Below are 20,326 nucleotides of genomic sequence, written 5' to 3' on the forward strand. Positions count from 1 at the left end.
AGAAATGTAGCCACTGCACAAAATAAGCCTTCACTGAAACAGGAGGGCAGGACTTCCAGCACATAGCACAAAAGTGCATTGGCAGAGAGGGCAGCCATCTAGAGGAGTCAAGGCTGAGCCTGGAAGGACCCTTCAAGGACAGGAGGGGCCAAGAGAGAGGTGAGGGGTAAGCCTCCCTTAGGGTCCTGACAAGTTTCCATTCTAGTTGCTAACGCTAGGACTACACTTGGTAATTTTAGGCTTTGGCATTCACTGACGTCTGGAAAACTAGATAGTGGGAGAACTGCAGGGAGAAAACATGCTGGCAAGCAATTTCAGACGGCTTCACACGGACGAACTGCCAGGGGAGGATATGTTCCAGGCGTTTCTTTCAGTGTCTCCAGGAAGCCAATTTTCAAGGATTCTGTGAAATTGGGAAGAGGAGCAGAAAGAAAAATTAGTGACTTTAGTAATATATATATATATATATATATATATATATATATATATATATCTCCATCCCTATCAACTACCCACTTCTTCATCTCCCTGTCCTATGCTATATACCCTGGCAGAGAGAAGGTCCCACTGGGGCAAGGGTAAAGAGTTTCCCCTTGACCTGCAAGCTGGTGACTGAGTTCACATTCCCATGCTTAGGCACTGGACCAGAGCCGGGAGAAACCAAGCAGTAGGTCCCCTTTCCTCTTCCCAGTCCCCAAATATAGACATGTAGGTGGGACAGTAACAGATGAAAGAAATCAGAAGTAGTCTAGAAAGACCTTCTTCTCATCTATGCCCCTCCCTTGTGTGATATCCAGATTCGAGCCCCCCCCCCTTTTCGAGACCACTTGCTTAGCTTCACACTCTACCTGTCCTTAGCTGCTTTGTGTATGCACATGCAAGCATGTGGGGGGGGGGGTTCCATCTCTTGACTATACCACGATCCACTAACAGGTAGAGGCCCTTCTACTATCCAACACAAAGGTATATCTTACAAGACAGAATGAGAGGGTGTATAGAGACAAATACATGCCCAACCTTTTTGAGCACTTCTGAACCACCAGGTACCCTGGATGTGGCTCAGAAATTATGGGCCCATTTTTAGCAGCAGATGGCCAGAGGGGTCATAACAATCAGTAAATATCTACCAATGTGAGCTGAGACTTGTAGTCTAGCTCAAGAGCAGGCAATAGTACTTGAGCAACTGGACCACTATAAATCCAGCTTCCTTAAGCTGCTCTACCCACCCTCCCCCCGCCCCCCCACCCATCGTCAGCACAGTCTCTGCTGTGTATACTCACTGAGGGCCACATAGACGATGTTAAAGGCGAAGACATAAATTGTGAGGAGGGAGAGAGAGAGGATGAAGAGGTAGAAGTAGCGGTAGTTCCTCTTTCCAACACAGTTGCCCACCCAGGGGCAGTGATGGTCGAAGCGCTCTGTGAGAGAAAGAGAGCTCAATGCTAAACCCCCTGGAACAGGAGCAAGCCTATCTACAGTACGCACAGCAACTAACCCAAAAAACTCAAGGAGCTGGGCACACCTTTAATCCTAGCACCTGGGAGATAGAGGCAGGCAGATCTCTGAGGTTGAGGCCAGCCTGGTCTATATAGTGTGTTCTGGGCCAGCCAGAACTACATATTGAGACTTATCTGAAAGAAAGAAAGAAAGAAAGAAAGAAAGAAAGAAAGAAAAGAAAGAAAGAAAGAAAGAAAGAAAGAAAGGGAAGGTGGGAGGGAAGGAGAGAGAGAGGATGGGAGGGAGGGAGAAAGGGAGGGTGGGAGGGAAAGAGGAAGGGAGGAACAAAGTACAGTTGACCAGTTGACATTCTTTTTTTTTTTTTTTTTTTTTTTTTTGTCGACACAGGGTTTCTCTGTATAGCCCTGGCTGTCCTGGAACTCACTTTGTAGACCAGGCTGTCCTCGAACTCAGAAATCCGCCTGCCTCTGCCTCCAGAGTGCTGGGATTAAAGGTGTGTGCCACCACGCCCAGCTGACAGATGACATTCTTTATTAAAATGTTCTCACCACTAACTCCTTCAATCTTGGGATGGCTAAATCTTACCAATTTGATAATCTTGGGAATCAAAAAAACTCAAGCCCATGGGGATTTTCTTAATCAGATTATTTGAGCCAGGAAGACTGGGTCACATCTTCTGATGGCAGTCCACATAAAAGGACAGGGAAGCATAAACTAAAAACCAGACTGACTGAACGTAGACTGAAGAGCAGAAGTTCTCTAGGAATCCTGCAGGATTCTAGCACCAAACTGAGACAGCTGACACATCCAGTCTCAGGGACTGAGCTGCTATTCACTGGGTTCTTGGCCTTTTCATCAGGAGACAGCCATGTAAGCCATTCCAATATGGATTCACATATATAGTTACTCTATCAGCTATATCATTTAGCCCTGACTAAACAGATCTTCATAACTATACTGAATGCCAGTTAAAAAATATTTTCTCACTTGACTGATCAAGAGACAAAGACTTTAAAGAATCCAGTGATCTGGGTTACTCTGTCAGTTAAGGGCAGAGGCATTGCTTTTCCCAGTTTTTTTTTTAAACACACACACACACACACAAACAAACCTTAGCAGATGGACCTACTAAATTCAGAAAATAAATGTGAAAAGTAAGCACTGTGAGTTGTTTGACCTATATTTATTAAATATATAAATCTATAATACACTATTCTTAAAGCTGTATGGCATAGCTCAATGAAACAGAAAGAACACAGAAACAATCTCTAGAATATGTAAGAATTTGCCATCTAATAAACACTATTATAAAACAGAAGTATGATTTCATGAATAATTATGAGACAATAGGCTAACTGGTAGAAAATAAGGTTACATTTTTTCCTTCATACTATTTGCCAAAATAAATTCCAGATGAATTAATTGTTGTACATAAAAACAAATTTCGATCACACAATAATGACAAAGAACAGATATAATAATGCAATGAAACCGGACGGAGAAAACCAGGTTTTACTCAGGAGGCAGAGGCAGAGACAAGAGCAGTTCTGCAAGTTTAAGGCCAGTCTGGTCTACATAGCAAGCTCTAGGACAGGCAGGACTAAATAGAGAAACTCTGTCTCATAAAACAAACAAACAAACAAAATGACTTTTTATCCATTAGAAATTCTAGAGAGCCAGTGCGATGGCTCAGTGGCAAAAGGCACTGATTTTGCAAGCCACACAACCTGAGTTAGCTCCCCAAAGCTCACATCAAGGCAGGAGTGAATCAATCCACAAAGTTGTCCTCTGACCTCTACACACAAGCCCCACCCACATCAAACAAACACACAAACAACGCATTCTCACTCTCTACACGATAAAAGAAAACAATTAAAGAATACACGCATATATGCCTGATTTTATGAGAAATCTTTCTAAATCAATAAAAAAGATACTTCCTCAAGAAAGGTACCAAAGGCTACCAGAAATTTATTAAGGAAGTTTCCCTTTCCTTTTTTTTTTTTTTTTTTTTAAGACTGTCTCAGTAATTAGTCATAGGGTGGGGCCTTAATTCACTAGGATTTAAGAAGAGGGTGAGACATTAAAAATATGTGAGCACACAAAAACGAAACCCCAAACACTGAGAGCCCAGCAAGGAAGAAGCCATCTGCAAGCCACAGAGAGAAGCCTTCCCAGAAACCCTGTTGTCACCTAGATCTTGGATTTTCCAGTCTCCAGAACTGTGGACTATGTATCCTCTGTTGATTAAACAATCCAGTCTGCAGTATCTTATTATTGGAAGCCAAGTAAAATCCAGGTACCCAGTCAGAAGTTCACTTGCTGGTTCATATGGTATCACCATGTTAATTCTCTGAGGCGCTATCGGATTATTTCACACTGGATATACAATTTTACATTCCTACTAGAAATGTAAGGAGGTTCTACCTTCTCCACATTCTTTCTTTCTCTGTGTAGCCCAGGCTGGCCTTGAACTCAGAAATCTATCTGCCTCTACCTCCCAAGTGCTGGGATTAAAGGCGTGCGCCACCTCTCCTCTCTACCCAGCAGTCTTCTCCACATTCTTAAGCTCCATATATATATATATATATTTTTTTTTAAAGAGGATCTTACAGTGTAGCCCAAGCTGGCCCTGGACACACACCTTTCCTACTTTAACCTCTCAAGGGCTAGTATTACAAGTATATATAACCACACCTGATGGAGCTCAATCATTTTTATTTCAGTATTATAATAATAGAGAATAGCATCTAATGACAGGAGACTGACTAAATAAACTAAAATATAGCTTTATAATAGATTATGCAGCCGTTAAAGTAATCTTAAAGATGTAGAATAAGAGCTCGGGATATAATTTTAAGAGGCAAAAGCAAAGCAGGGCATCATCACCTTTCATCCCAGACATGTAGATCTCTGTGAGTTTAGGACAGCCTGGTCTACACAGTGAAGTCCAGGCCAGACAGAGCTATACAGCGAGACTGTCAAAACAAAACCAGATCTAACTAACAAAAACAGACAAAATAAGATAAACTCTAAGCAGGAGCTACAGTTTGGTAGGTCAGTGACTAAGAGCACTTGCTCTTACAGAGGACCCGGGTTCAATGTTTAGCACCCACATGGTAGCTCATAACCATCAGTTCTAGGAGATCTCAACTTTGCAAGTACAAGGCATGCACATGCTGCATATACAAGCATGCATGCATGCATGTAGGCAAATACACAAAAAATAAAATAAAATAAAATAAAATCTTAAAGAAAACCTCTTATCAGCCCAGGAGGGTGGCTTAGTCTGTAAAGTGCTTGCCATGCAAGCATGGGAACCTGATCTTGGATCTCTGGCACTGACGTGACACACTAGACACAGGCTGGAGAGAAGGCTCCGTGATTAATAGCACTTGTTCTTACAGAGGACCTGGTTCAGTTCCTATTATCCATATGGTGGCGCACAACCACCTTTAACTCCAGTTCTAAGTGGACCCAATGCCTTCTTCTGACTTCTGTGAGCACCAACCATGCATATGATGCACATACCTTCAGGAAAAACCTCATACATGTAAAATACAATAAACAAATCTCAAAAACAAATCATTAGGCATGGTGGCACATGCTTGCAATCCTAGAAGCAGAGACGGGAGAATTCTTGGAAAGTGAATCTAGCAGAATCTATGAGGTCCAAGTTTAATGAGAGAGCCTGTCTCAAAAAAAAAATAATAATGTGGGGAGGGATCATTAAGATGGTTTAGAGGGCCAGGCGTGGTGGCGCACGCCTTTAATCCCAGCACTTGGGAGGCAGAGGCAAGCGAATTTCTGAGTTCAAGGCCAGCCTGGTCTACAGAGTGAGTTCCAGGACAGCCAGGACTACATAGAGAAACCCTGTCTTGAAAAACAAACAAACAAACAAACAAACAAACAAAAACAAAAATCCAAGACGGTTCAGAGGATAGAAGCATTTACTGTACAAACCAAGTGACCAGAGCTGAATCCATGAAACAGACTTATAGGTTAAAGGAGAAAATCACATATGTAAACTGTTCTCTGATTGCATGTATAGTCTGTGGAACATAAGCACACTACACATATCACACACACACACATACATACACACGTCTACACACATACACACTCAAAAAATTAAATAAGCCTCTTCTATGTGGAACAGCCAGAAATCAGTGTAGAGATTCCTCAGAAAACTAAAATTAAAACTACTGCAATATTCAGCTATACCACTGGGTATATATACCCAAAGGAATGGAATATATCCTCCATAGATATATTTGCACATGAGTTTTTACTGCTGGAGTACTCATGATAACCAAGATAATGGAACCAGTCTAGAAGGCCATCAACAGATGAGTCAATATGTTATACATATAACAATCAAAATTTTCTCAGCTGTGAAGGAGAATATCATTACATCATTTTCAGGAAAATGGATAGAACTCGAGATGATTGTGCTAAATCAAATAAGTCCGACTCAGGTAAATGCAAGATTCATGTGTGTGTGTGTGTGTGTGTGTGTGTGTGTGTGTGTGTGTGTATGTGTTGGAGAGAGACATTAAAGCAAATGGGACTGATGGAGAAACAAAGGAGATGGCCAGCACTTGTGGGGCGAATCTGAGCAGAGTGGAATGAGATATATGAATGAGAATGTCATGATGGAACCTAGTATTTTGTACTATAACTAGAAAAAAAGATTAAAGGCAGGAGATGGAACCTGTGTGGAGTGCTTGCCTGGTATGTGTGCAGACCTGGTTCAACCCCAGCACCACCACCACAAAAACTTAATTCAGAAATTAAAAATCTCTTAAGATTATGTAATCTCCCTTTTTATAAACAAAGTGGGTTTAATTTACATTTTATACCACCCATATATTCTAGCATAAGCATATATTATTTTAATTGGCTTTTTAAAAAGTAGGGGTTGAAGGTTGGAGAGATGACTTGGTGGTTAAGAGTACCTGCCGCTCTTTCCAAAGAACCTGAGTTCAATTCCCAGCACCTCCATAACAGCTCACAACTATCTGGAACTTCTAGCCTATGGGCACCGGGCACACACGAGATGCACAGAAATACATACAGGCAGAACACCCATACAAGCAAGATAAAATACAAATAAATTAAAAGGGGTTGGAGGGATAGCTCACTCATTAAAGTGTTTGCTGTGCAAGCATAAGGACACACGCATGCACGTGCAAACACACACACACACACACACGTCAGACTGATATGAAAAATATAAGGCATGTTGGCATATGTTTATAATGCCAGCAGTAGAAAGGTAGAGAGACAAGGGTATCCCTGGGGCTCACTGGCCAGCCAGGATAGATAGCCTAATTTGGTAAGTCAAAGACCTCAGTTATCCTCTGGCTTCCATACATGAATGTGCAACCATATACACATGAATATACACACAAACACCTCCAAAGGTAGGGGGTACTTTTTGAACAACAGTGGGCTGTATATTAATCAAAACCAAAACTTTAAGAATAAAGACACTGAAGTGTAGCTCTTCACAGTTGATGGCTTCTGGGGGGAGGGTGCAGGGGGAAGGAGATTCCGTTTTCTTTAAGGGATTGGTCACTAATGAGGATATAGGCCATAAAACTTGGACTTGTGGTTTTTGTTTTGTTTTGTTTTGTTTTGAGGGGTGTGCAAGAGTGGGAGCATGATCAGGGGTCACTCTATAAAATTCCCAAATAATTAAGAGAAATAGTATGTTGGGGACAAAAAGAGTAGTATATCTCCTTGTTAAAAGGCTGCATGAAGCCGGGTGTGGTGGTGCATGCCTTTAATCGCAGAGGCAGAGGCAGGCGGATTTCTGAGTTCGAGGACAGCCTGGTCTACAAAGTGAGTTCCAGGATAGCCAGGGCTATACAGAGAAACCCTTGTCTCGAAAAACCAAAAAAAAAAAAAAAAAAGGCTGCATGATACATATGCATGTGTGTGTGTGTCAAGTGCTCAAGTGGTTAGCATCATGCCTAAATTGAGAACTATGGATAATAGCCTCATTTTAAGCAAACTTGTCATATAAAACCATTGAGACAAATGTAAATTTATACAAATCCATGTTCTTAGCATATTTTTAGTCCTGCTCTCAACTTTGTTAGAGGTTTTTTTTCCCTATAACTGGCCGAAGTGCTGAGACCAGGTGACTGCTGGGTGCTCAGGCCTAAGTGGGCCATAGATGTCGACCCCACTAAGGCTCAGAGAGACTCATGGCAGAGGGAGAAGAAAGGGCGTAAGAGCCAGAGGATTTGAAGACTACTTTCTGAGCATGACACAACCATAATACTCAAGAACTCCCAGCTTCTATGGTTATCTGTACAATAGCAAGTCATTTAATAAATCCAGAATGGCTGGGCAGTGGTGATGCACACCTTTTAATCCCAGCACGCAGAAGGCAAAGGCAGAGGTAGGCAGTTCTCTGAGTTCAAGACCAGCCTGGTCTACAGAGTGAGGACAGCCATGGCTACACAGAGAAACCCTGTCTCAAAAACAACAACAACAACAACAACTACTAGTACTACTACCAACAACAACTACCACCACCACCACCACACCACCACCAACACCACCACACCACTACCACCACCACCATCACCACCACCACCACCACACCACCAACAACAACAACAACAATTCTTCCAGCATGGATGGAGAAAGGACTAACGGTGCTCCCTCTATCTGGAGCTGAGGTGCTCCTGGCAATCACTGGCTGCTGGAGGGTGGGGAGCTATATTTTTCCTTAGAGGAGTGCGGTTGCCAGATAATAAGTGACCCCCCCATCCCCACCCATGCACACGCAGGCAGCATTAACTGAGCCTTTGTGTTATAAAGAATCAAAAGAAGGGGCCATGAAGGTGGGAAAGGCATGTGTTGGAGGTTCTAGGGAATGGGGAGGGGGAGTATTGAAGGTGGATAGGACCGAGACATATTGTATATATCATGGGAATTGTCAGGAAAAAATTAAATATGTTTTGAAAAAACATCCAGGGCTGGTAAGATGGCTCAGTGGTTAAGAGCGCCGACTGCTCTTCCAAAGGTCCTGAGTTCAAATCCCAGCAACCACATGGTGGCTCACAACCATCCGTAACGAGATCTGATGCTTTGTTCTGGGGTGTCTGAAGACAGCTACAGTGTACTTACATATAATAAATACATAAATAAATATTTAAAAAAAAAAAGAAAAAGAAAAAACATCCAGTTTTAATATGTATTTCTCTGATTATTTGTAGGTGTGGACATATTTCCATGTCATATGGTAAGTAAACTTCCTGTTTTATGCACTGTCTGTGTTTCTCATAGAGCAGCTATGCTTTTTAGAAAGTCACTTATAAGCTGGCTATGGTGGCATATGCCTTTAATCCCAGCGCCTGGGAGGCAGACACATGCAGATCTTTGTGAGTTCTAGGGCAGCCGGGTCTACACAGAAAGTTTCAGGGCACCTAGAGATACACAGAGAGATCCTGTCACAAAAATAATCAACTTGTATAATTATTTTATTATTTTTCTTATGTGTATGGGTTTGGCTGCATGCATGTCTGCACTGATGCATGACTAGTACCCACAGAGGCTGGAAGAGGGTGTCAGATACCCTGGAACTAAAGTTACAGATGCCATCATGTGGGTGCTGGGAATCAAACTTGGGTCTTCTGGATAGAGCAACCAGGATTACTAACCACTGAGCTATCGCTTGTGTGAGTTCTTCCTATTTAAGAATATTAATAAGGAGAGGGAATTCTTCATGAAACCTTCACATCAGATCTTATTTAAATAGCATTTCCTAGTCCATTTAAAATTAGTTGTGATTTATACAATCCAATTCACATATCAATTCGGACCACATAAAGAAATATACATCTCCCCCAACTACTGCCTGAAAAATTGGCTAGTTGGAAGAAAGCAAGGCTCTCTCAGACATGATATACAGAATATAAAATGTTAGAATTACATTAATGATAACAGCAGTGTCATATATATATATATATATACCTATCAATGAGCAGCTTTATTATGTGTGTATGATCTTTTCCAGAGTTCAGCACAAAGTAGGAAGTATGTATAACTAAGCCCATATGTGCAGATGGAAGCACAGACCTTGTATTCTGCACACCTACACACATGTAGCAAGAGCAAAGACATTAAAAAAAAAAAATAAAGGCTTGGGGATCAGACCTAATCAAGTATCATCTCATGCCAATTACACAAACTTACACAAAGGCACTTCAGTGACATCATCTGTAAAATGGGGATGATACTGATTTCTGGGGGTTGCTATGAGCCTTGAATGAGAGAAAGGAAAAGTACTCAGCACAGTGCCTAGTACATAGTGGGAACACAAATAGGTAGGGCCACTTCTGCCATAGGCATTCCTCAGACGTGCCTTCCAGTGGATGATGCCATTCTCCTCCTTTGTAAAGTAGGCCACACCCAACATGGATCCAGTACAGAAAAACTGAGATTTCCCAAACAGGTATTGTTCCCCATTTATCAAAGACTTTTTGGTTTAGACCATATCTCCATGAGTATAGCTGATCTGCTGCTGTGTAGGAGATTCCTTCCTATCTAAATATACCTTGTTTCCTATCTGAATCTCCCTTCTCATTCCCATTGCATTTTCCCCAGAGCCAATGGCCACTGTGAGACCTGTTGTTCAGCTGAGCCTATCCCACAGGCAATATCCCCTTGGTTTTACTCACCCACACAGTTGTCACAGATGCTACAATGGGAGGCCCTGGGAGGCCGGAAGATCTTGCATGTATAACAGTATTTCAGTTTCACAATCTGGTTGTTTATCTGGAAATTCTTAATACGAGGAGGTGGTCGCTGGCCCTGTGGCACGGCACCATTGGTGGCTTCTGTAATCAGTAAAACAGCTTTAATTCACTGCTATTCTTTGTTTGAGTCCAAAGTCTCCAAACATGCAGGCCATGGGTAAGGGCTCTTCTTTTCCAGGCAAACACTTCTAGACTAGGATTTCAACATCACACCACACCCGGTATCTGCCACACATCTACTGAATGCTATACAACTCTATGATGTACATGACACACATCTACTGAATGCTATACAACTCTATGATGTACATGTGTCTTCAAGGGTGTTGGGTTGAAAAAATTTAAAAAGAAAAATGGCAAGAATGTGAAATGAAAGTGTCTATTTGACTAATAATCACATTAATAAAATTAAAATATAGTTTGACATGTTGGTCACATGCCTTTAATCCCAGCACTCAGGAGGCAGAAGCAAGTAGATCTCTGTGAGTCCCAGACCAACCCAGTCTATAAAACAAGTTCCAGGCTAGCGAGGGCTACATAGTAAGACCCCATCTCAAATATACACACACACACACACACACACACACACACACAATCACTATTTCTACCTACTATAATTAACAAATATCAAAAGGAAGATAAATTCATTGTACCCAGAAAGGTCAAATTTATCTTACCAGTGAACAACACATTAGCAAGTACAATAATTTTAAATGTATATGCTCTATAGCCTAGTAATTCTACTAGCAAAATTCAAAGAGAACTACAATGAAAAGTGTCCTTCTTAATAGCAGCACACGTCTGCTAGCAGAGCTTTTGGGAGCTATAAGCAGTAGGATTAGGATTTTGAGAAAAGACTCAGGTACAATACACATTAGAGACCAGCCTTGGCTACATGAAACTCTGCCTCAAACAAACAGGTCTAGAGGGAAGGAACATGCTCAAAGTACATTATATACTAATATGAACGTGTTCTTGTGAAGCCTGGTGCCATATACAATCAATATATGCCAATTAAATGAATATTTCAAGGGCCTGGACAGATGGCTCCAATTGCTTCCCTTTGCTTCCCTTGCAGAGGGCTTGGGTTTAGTCCCCAGCAGAGACACGGCAGTTCACAATTGTCTGAAACTCCAGTTCTAGGGATCCAATGTCCTCTGCTGCCTCCGTGGGTACTCCATATACATGGTGCACTTACATACAAGCAGGCAGAACACCCATACACAGAAAATAAAAAAGAACTGCATCTCTAAAAAAAATGTTTCAAAACCAACAAGGAGGAAAGGCTAGGGAAGACAGCTCAGCAGGCTAAGTAAGGCATTTGCTGCCAAGTCTAATGACCTGTTTGGTCCCTAGTGGAAGGACAAAACCGACTCCTGAATGATGTCTTCTGACCCACACAGACACACATACACACAGTGGTACCTGCAATTACCACTGCCAAATAAATGCATGCATACATCCATACACTGAATAAGAATTCTTTTATGATAAATTCCTTTTTAAAGGAGGTAACTTGTTTCTATCAAAATGGCTGTATTTGTATTAAAGAGATAAAAGAAAACCACACTAAAACATTTCTATGGTAGGTTATTTTAAATATCTGATAATTCCCTTGACTTCACTCTTAAGGAGTCCTTAATTAGTTGGACAAAGGGTACAAACCCTTAATGCCATTTTGCTTATTGCCAAACTGCTTCCCAGACAGACTGTATGGATTGGCATGTCTCTCCATCCACAACACATGAGAGGTGCGGAGCTCCCTGCACCTTTGCCACAAAGTATCATTCGAAAAGCATTCCTTTTGCTTTTAAAACTATCTGCCATATGGAGCATTTTTCCTTTTCCTGCAGAGTGGGGTAGGTGTTGGGAGAAGAAACAATGACAGTGTGCAACAAGGCCTGAGAAGACGAGGCTAGCTGGTCATAGATGACGTAAGTGTCGACATGCCACTTTAATATTTCCTTATGTGTGCTGTACAGGAGCATGAACGGAACACGGGGTTCATGGCAGAAACCAGGGGAGACCTGGGAGTAGAACAAGGAGTACTTAAGAGCAAGATAGAGGGGGAATTGTTCTTTTGTTCTGTTTTCTTTTTTCTCTAGCTGTATTACTGTTTCATAGACTACTTTCTCATCCGTGTATGGGTTCATCTTATGACACCAAGCCTCGCCTCTACATTGTACTCACTATCGTTACACTGACCTCACCCTATGCAGTTGGAGCCAAGACATGTATGTGCAAACCTACTTCTCCTTGGCTCAACTAAAACTGAGTTTTTCCACAAAGAAATATAAGCGTGAGAGGGAGGGGAAACAGTTCAAATAAACAAACACAAAGGGGTAGCAGCCTCCAGGGCAACATCAAAGAACTAGCAGCCAGCCACAGACTGGCACTCTACTAGCACGGATGCTCAGCATGACAAGTTCTGGGTCACAGAGCTTGTCATACAGCTCAGTAGTAGAGCACGTGCTTAGCATGCCCGGGGGTGGGGTGGGGGGCTGGGCTCAATCCTCAGTATGGGGGGGTGGGGGGTGGGGGTGGAGGAAGAAGTGACAGACCAAGTCCTGGGTCACTTTTTTCTACTCTTATCTTGTTTGGATATGGACTCAAGCTACTGTCAAAACAAAATTGTGAAACACAACAATGTAGCCACTGCTGCTGAGCTAGTAGCTCCTCTCCCCCACGTGCTCGCCTCACTGACTTCTTCGCAGTGGGAACTCCCAGGATATCCCCTTTCCAACCTTGGATGTTCTGTTTAAATTCATGAAGCCCATATGGCTCCTGGTGGTGCTACATGCCAATCTCAGAGCTGTGGACTGTATAGTTCTGAGCCTGAAATCTATCCCTTACTCCTCTGAGTGTTTCCTGGTGCCATGATGGCTCTCTCTCACTTGGTGCAACTCCCCCACCCCTACCCCCAAAGCAGGAATTCTTGGTCAGGGACCCATGAATGCACTTCAGAAGATCTATGAAATTCTGAAACGATATCCAAAGTTGTAGGTATATGCAAAAAAAAGAGCATTTTTAGGGGGAGATGGTTTACAGCTTCCCTCAGCAAACTGATGTGTGATGGCCTCAAAAATGGAAAAGACATTGTCTTGGCAACAATTCAGCTATACCTCAGTAACAAACTCCCAGCACATGGGACAAGAAAGCACATGTGGCTTCACAGGTGTGTGGTACCCGTCTTACTAAAGTCACAGGTAGTCACAGGATCTCAGAGAAAACAACTGAAATAGTGGACTGAGTCCACAACTGCTATCATTACCCCCCTAGCCAACGTGGCCACCCTCTATGTTACAGCTTGCCACCAGCCTCCCAGACTCACCTATTTCCATTTCTATGAAAGCTGCTTCATCTGGTAGTGCTCGAGGAATCACTCCAGGGTCACTGAAACTTGTCCTCAACAGCGTGGCCATGGAGAAAAGAAAGAGCATAGCGGCAAACACAGGAATGGCAGGAGACAGCTGAACAGCCAGGTAGCGACACCTGAAGAAAGGAAGCAAGTCAACATTTTGTCAAGTGTGTGTGTGTGTGTGTGTGTGTGTGTGTCCGTCCAACTACTGCAACTGTATCGATCTGGTCTCTACAACAAGAACAGAAGATCTCCAGGGCAAATACTACATTATTTACTTCCCCTAAATATTCCAAACACTTAAAATGTGATTCTGATAGCTGGTCATCAATGGGAGGAGAGACCCTTGGTCCTGTGAAGGTTTTATGCCCCAGTATAGGGGAATGCCTGGGCCAGGTAGTGGAAGTGGGTGGGTTGGTGAGCAGAGGGAGGTGGGAAGGGATAGGGGATTTTCTGAGGGGAAACTAGGAAAGGGGATAACATTTGAAATGTAAATAAAGAAAATATCTAATAAAAAGAAAAAAAGGGAAAAAATAAATCAATGAAGAAAATGTTAATAAAAATGTGATTCTGAACACATTGTATTTCCAGTACATACTTCATTGATTGAGGTCACCTATGGCATACAAAAACAATCTCTAGGGAACTCCCTTACACGTAAGCTAACTCATACCTCATATAACTCATGCCTCTTATCAGGCCCCTAGGAACAGTGTGTCTGCCTCGGGAAAGGTTCACACTGGCTGGGGACAGAAAAGTACCAGAGCCTGGACTTGTAAGCACTATAGGGAACTTTTGCTCTGAGACCACGCAGAGCTGTTCATCCACTCATCTGGCATTAGGGCTGAGCTTGATGACGAGGAGAAAAAAATAGGGACAATCAGGAAACGGGCTCACAGTGGCACACAGAGGGGATATCATCACGCTTTAAGAGCAGTGGAAAGCTTCCAGGCTGCTGATTGAGTCTGTAACATCCATTCATTCGGTTCTCCCCAAATAGCTCAGCTAGTGGGTGATGAATGACCATCAGCGATGGGATAAGAAACCTCCTTAGCACCACTTCCCAACACCATGTCTATTTCTGTCTTTCCTCATGATGCATCTTTTCCTCTCCATATCCCACATGGACTTATCTTTCAGGTCCTAGAAACATCACTGTCATTGTGGCAACTACAAGTTACCATCTACCAGGCACCATGTTAACTACTTTAAACACCTTATTTCATCCAAGACTCACACCAAAGCTACAAGGTAGGACCTCTTATTTTTATTGATAGATGAAGAATTTGGAACTTAAAGAAGTCTTGTCTCCTACAAAAGGCCTATGGGAAGTGGCATTCCATTCTCCCCGTCCTCTTGCCCGTCAGTAGCTTCACTATGAAGGCCCTGCAGCATTTCCTAGCTCTCTATCAGTACGTTGAGTTTACCGCCCTCAACTTGACTTCATAAGAACAAGAAACTGGTCTCCTGGAACCTTAGGTTCAAATTCTGGTTCTACCAACTCCCAGGTGGGTGACAGCTGATCTGTAAAATGGTGATAATAATAGTATTCCATGAGGTCATTGTGTGGACCAGATGCACCAGTATAAAAAGTACTTAAAAGGATACTTGATGCATCATAATACACACTAAGTAAATGTCCTTTATTACCATTAGCATCTGATTTTAGATCTGCTAGCTCTCCATTCAAGTAAGGAAACAAAGAAGCTATCAATAAATACTTGTTGATCTGAACTATCAAACGGAATGAATGAGAGTATGTGATGAACAGTATCACTGACCTATTTTTATCTATCTCCTCCCGAGGCACATTTCTCCTTGAAAACAGAGATCACCACTGGAGGCAGACTATATTATAAGTGGATGAGCAAGGAGTGGAGGGAGAGCAAAGAAAGGAAGCTAGGGAAAAAGCTTACTTCATCAGCACAGCAAGTGAGCGAGCTGCAGTCTATTCAGGGCAAATGGTTAACCCCAGGCTGCATGTTTGCTCCAGTTGTAGAACAACCCCCAGGAGATACTCCCCTGCCTCCCTTCCACAACATAACTGCACAGGGAGGGGGTTGGGAACTCACTGTTATATTAGGCTAATCAGTATTTACAATGAAAGGGAGCGTATGTATTGAACCCTGCAAAATGCTTTCCGTGGCCTCTTCGTTTTAAAATATAATTCGTGGTCTTAAGTTTTCTTTTTTTAACAACGTGTTTTCTTCCAAAAGTCAAAAGGACAGGGAGGGAGCATGTCAGAACGAAAGGATCTGGCAAATGGGGTCCGGGTAACTGAGGGTCATGCATATCACTAGTTTGTAGACTCCTTTCCATTCCTCCCGTCACAGGGCCACATAATCAAAAAGTAAATTCAGAAACAAAAGTCACCACCACTTGCCAGAGATCCAAAGGACACAGGAGAATTATAAAGTCATGCTTCATGAGCAAGTCAAGTGTAATTACTACAGTAAGAGAAACCGGCTATCTCCCTAGTCATTGATCATCTATAAGATCAATCTTCAAAACAAAGAAGCAATGTCTCCAGGACTAACTGCCTTGAATAGAGTCTCCACTCCACAGGAAAGAGGGAAATCTCATGGGGCCCCACCCATAAACAAAGAACTTCAGGCAACTAAGGAATGAATGCTAAGAGCAGGAGAAATAGTCCTGGCCCCAGGGAAGAGTCCTCTAATTGCCCAAGGAAGAGCCCTCTAATTGGTTATCTTAACACTAAAAGGACTGAACAAGTTGTGTGGGTATGTGTCTAACAATAACAACTAAAGAAAAGGGGGCCAGATTTCTACAGGGAGGGGGAGGTTCGTGGGAGGGACTGGTAGGAGGAAAGGGAAGGGGAAAATCATGTAATTATATTTTTCAAGGCATTAAAACAGCGAGCTATCTGATTATCCACGGAAGGGAGGTTGTTGCTCTTTTGAGATTATTTCTTTTTGTTTTATTTGTATGAATGTCTTGTCTGCTTTAAAACAGCAGAGCTATCTGCTTATCCACGGAAGGGAGGTTGTTGCTCTTTTGAGATTATTATTTTTTGTTTTATTTCTATGAATGACTTGTATACATGTAGGTATGTGGACCGCACACATGCTTGGTACCCCCGGAGGTCAGCAGAGAGTGTTGGATCTCCTAGGACTGGAGTTAGAGCTAGTTGTGAGCCACCATATGGGTGCTGGGAACCAAACCCAGATCCTCCTCAAGAGCAGCAAGAGCTTTTAATCACCGGGCAACCCCATTTCTTCTTATTTAAGGAGCTAACAAAACCATCACCAAAGGAGAACCTCAAAGCACTGCTGGTCCCTGCAAAGAAGAACCAAAGCTTGACTAAATCCCATCCCAACACCTGCTGTAGACTAGACAAAAGACAACTTCCATTTGAATTATTCTCCACCATCAAGGATAAAGGTCTCTGTAAGCTCCATACAGACTATCTCCTGCACCTGCTAAAACAATCCACTCTGTATGTCCACAAGCACACAACAGGCTCATTGTGTTACTGTCCTCCAGAGAGAGGCTACAGGCAGCCAGTTGTCCGTAGTGTGTGGGCGTGGTTAGAAAGGCAGATGGGGGACCAACAGGCCTTTCTACTCCAAGTAAGAGGAAACATTGGAGCTAGTGACTAAGACTACTGTGAACTACAGCCTATGATGGTCTCTCTCTTCTAAATAAACATATTGAAATAAAAACAGCCTCGTAACCAAGGAATGAGGGTGTATGTCTATCGTCCCAGCTACTCAAGAGCCTGAGGCAAGAGGACTATTTGTGTTCATGAGTTCAAGACCATCCTAAACAAAACAGAGAAACACGTGTCAATAAAAGGTCTTCCTCAATGTGGGGAGGTTGGGGAGACAATTGGTCAAAGGACACATAACTTCAATAAGGGAGAGTAGATTCGAGAGATCAACCACCAATAATAGTGACTGTAGTTCATAGCAAAACTGAAAATGATTCAAAATAGAATTTAAATGTTCTCTCCAGAAAAAAAAGTAAGTATATGAAATGCTTGTTTCATGTGTTAAGAAGCTACATTTTAACCATTCTACGAAATATGCATGCATCAAAATATGTTGTCCACTATAAATATAGTTTGTACCTGCCACTTTCCAAACATTTTAACCTTTTTTTATAGTTTCATAACTGCAGAAAGCTGGAAGTCTATCTTTGATAGGAATACGCTCCTTGAAAATTTAGTAGAAATTACCTAAAGTCAAGGTAACCTCAAACTTCACCACTTTATCTTCCAGGAAGACTTGATCTTTCAGCTACAAGCAGAAGGTAATTATTTTTTTAAACTCCCTTCTACTTTCCAGCTATATCATTTCTTAGAATCATGATTTCATATGCTCATGGAAACAGAAGTCTCCTTTGTCTTCCAAGTGCCAGGAGGCTTTCCTCCTTCTAGGGCTTAGATGTCCCCATTCTTACTTTATAAATAAACCAGATGCCCACTAAGCATTCATTTCTGATACCTGAAGGAGCGTTATCATTTTAAAATAGCTTTTCCTGACTCCTTGACTGACCCTCAGACTTCCATAGCTGGGCTAGAATACTGGATTCCCATATGTTCCCATGAGCCACACGCTGGTACTGACTAGCAGTATCCAGCAGTGCCAGGCTAGGGTAATGCGTCATGTCCCATGCCCCACCCCCAGCATGCTAGTTTGTTGGAGCAATGATAGTAATGGCACAGACTTCAATTCACTTGAAAAAAAAAATCTCAAAATAGATTCATGAGTGAAGCTGGTAAGAGACCAGATTCCATGTTAGGGCTCTGCCTCACAGCCTGCAAGCCTGGGTTATTCTACATAACACTCTGTCTCGAAGTCACTAATAGCTTTCTTCCTACATTTTTAATGTTTTGTTTGTTCTTTTATCAGCACAATCAATAAGCCAACAAGTATTTATTGGCCTAACAACTAAGAACAAGAAAAATAGGAGCTAATTTTCTGGGGGAAACCATAGCTACCATATGAAACAGCCAAAGCAGAAGATGAGAGCAATAATCAAGTGTTAGAACGGTGACTCTGACTCCGGACTGTAAGTGGTCAGCAAAGAACTCTCTTGGGGAGCTGGTGGCTGTTGAAATGTTCCAATAGCAGCTGTTAAGGACGGCTTTAAGGAAGAACTGTGCTTTTAACAGCAAGACGGGCCTAAGGATCCCAGACTAATGATACCCTTTGACCTAACATGATGGAAATAACACTTCATTTCCATTCCTCCCAGATATGGGTGGATAGTTGTCTTCTCATCCACTATTTCCCTGGCATGCATTGACTGCTTCTGTTTCCACCAAATTCACTCTGAAATCCCAACCCCAATTCAATAGTATCTGCAGTTCCGATGAAGCCCTCAGTCAATGACTATGTCAAGCGAAGTCTCCATCTTCATGAATAATGATTCATACAAACAAGAGTCTCCTTGCCTTTCTATGATATGAGAAGGTTGCAAGAAGGCAGCTACCTCTATCTAAGCCATGATATAGGTCCTTACCAGACCCTGACTTTGCCAGTACTTTGACGTAAGGCTCTCTGGCGTCTAGATTTGGAAAACGTAAAATTCTGTTGAGAAAGCAGAGTCTATGATGGCAAGCCAAGCAGACTAACAGGGCTTTATCTCTAGACCAAAATAATCATGTAGAACCACCACCCAGAACACAGTTTCAAGGTTATGATAGCTACACTCAGAGTCTGCTGAAAGGGAGGAAGTCTCCTTTAACACTAAAAACTTAACTGAAAATTACCCTCCCAGACATTCTGCTACATAACGGTCAAAGTAAAATACATAACCTTTGTGTTTCAATAGAAATGGAGAAAAGTAAACCAAACAAGCATTTTCTATTCCCTGGTGGTAAAAATTCTTTTTTGTCGAGAAGATACATAGTATGTACCCAGGCATATCTCCTCAGTAATTGCCAAATGTTAGCTGTAATGACAATTTTTAAACTTCAATCATAGTATACCCTTGCTTAAAAACTTGAAACAATTCAGCCGGGCGTGGTGGCGCACGCCTTTAATCCCAGCACTCGGGAGGCAGAGGCATGGGGATTTCTGAGTTCGAGGCCCGCCTGGTCTACAAACTGAGTTCCAGGACAGAGAAACCCTGTCTCGGAAAAACAAACAACAAAAACAAAACAAAGAACTTGGAACAATTCCCTGCTGCCAACGATGTGTGTGTGTGTAGAGAGAGAGAGCCCCAAAGTCCACAGACCAGTATGCCAAGGTCTTCCATTAACTAGCCTTATCTAATCATCACCACAGGGCTCCTCTCTTCTCATTGCTCCAATTCAGAGACATCCCACTAATTACACTAAATTACCTAGCTTCCTGATTTGGCAAGAGACACAAGGTGTGTCCTTTGTTCACTCTTAAACAATACTAGCTCTGGCCTCTCTGAGGAGGAAGACTTCGGAAGTCTCTTCTCTCCCTCAGCAAGCTTCTCAACGAATGTCGCTTTGTTCTTTGCACTCACCTTTTCCAACCAGAGAGCTGAATACTTATTAAATTCCATTCTGTTCAACTGGCATGGAAGAGCATGCCTATAATCGTAGCACTCGGGAGACCGGGATAAGAAAGATGGCAGATTAAAGGCCCGTGTGAGTTACTTAGAAAGTTGCAAGCCAGGCTTGCCTAAGTGGACCCTTTCTAAAACAACCAAATGGTACAAACAACTGACTCACTCTCCTTCTTGCCTACAGTCCCATATAATTGTGAAGCTGTAGTAGAAGGACCACGTGGGT

At 42.4% G+C, this 20,326-nt stretch overlaps 1 protein-coding gene across 2 annotated transcripts in view; it reads right to left on the reverse strand.

The window, feature by feature from the left end:
* Positions 1–20,326, reverse strand: part of Zdhhc9 (zDHHC palmitoyltransferase 9) — a 36,924-nt gene that overhangs the window by 9,172 nt on the left and 7,426 nt on the right. For both annotated transcript variants that reach the window (XM_021153520.3, XM_021153519.2), the window contains exons 3-6: positions 13,567–13,727; positions 10,158–10,316; positions 1,281–1,418; positions 355–403 (exon numbers count right to left, since the gene is read on the reverse strand). In XM_021153520.3, the coding sequence (XP_021009179.1) occupies positions 355–403; positions 1,281–1,418; positions 10,158–10,316; positions 13,567–13,727 (507 nt within the window). The remainder of the gene's footprint in view (positions 1–354; positions 404–1,280; positions 1,419–10,157; positions 10,317–13,566; positions 13,728–20,326) is intronic.

The sequence above is a fragment of the Mus caroli genome, unplaced genomic scaffold (assembly GCF_978045245.1).
Source record: "Mus caroli unplaced genomic scaffold, Mus_caroli_1 scaffold_5, whole genome shotgun sequence".
NCBI classification, from domain to species: domain Eukaryota; kingdom Metazoa; phylum Chordata; class Mammalia; order Rodentia; family Muridae; genus Mus; species Mus caroli.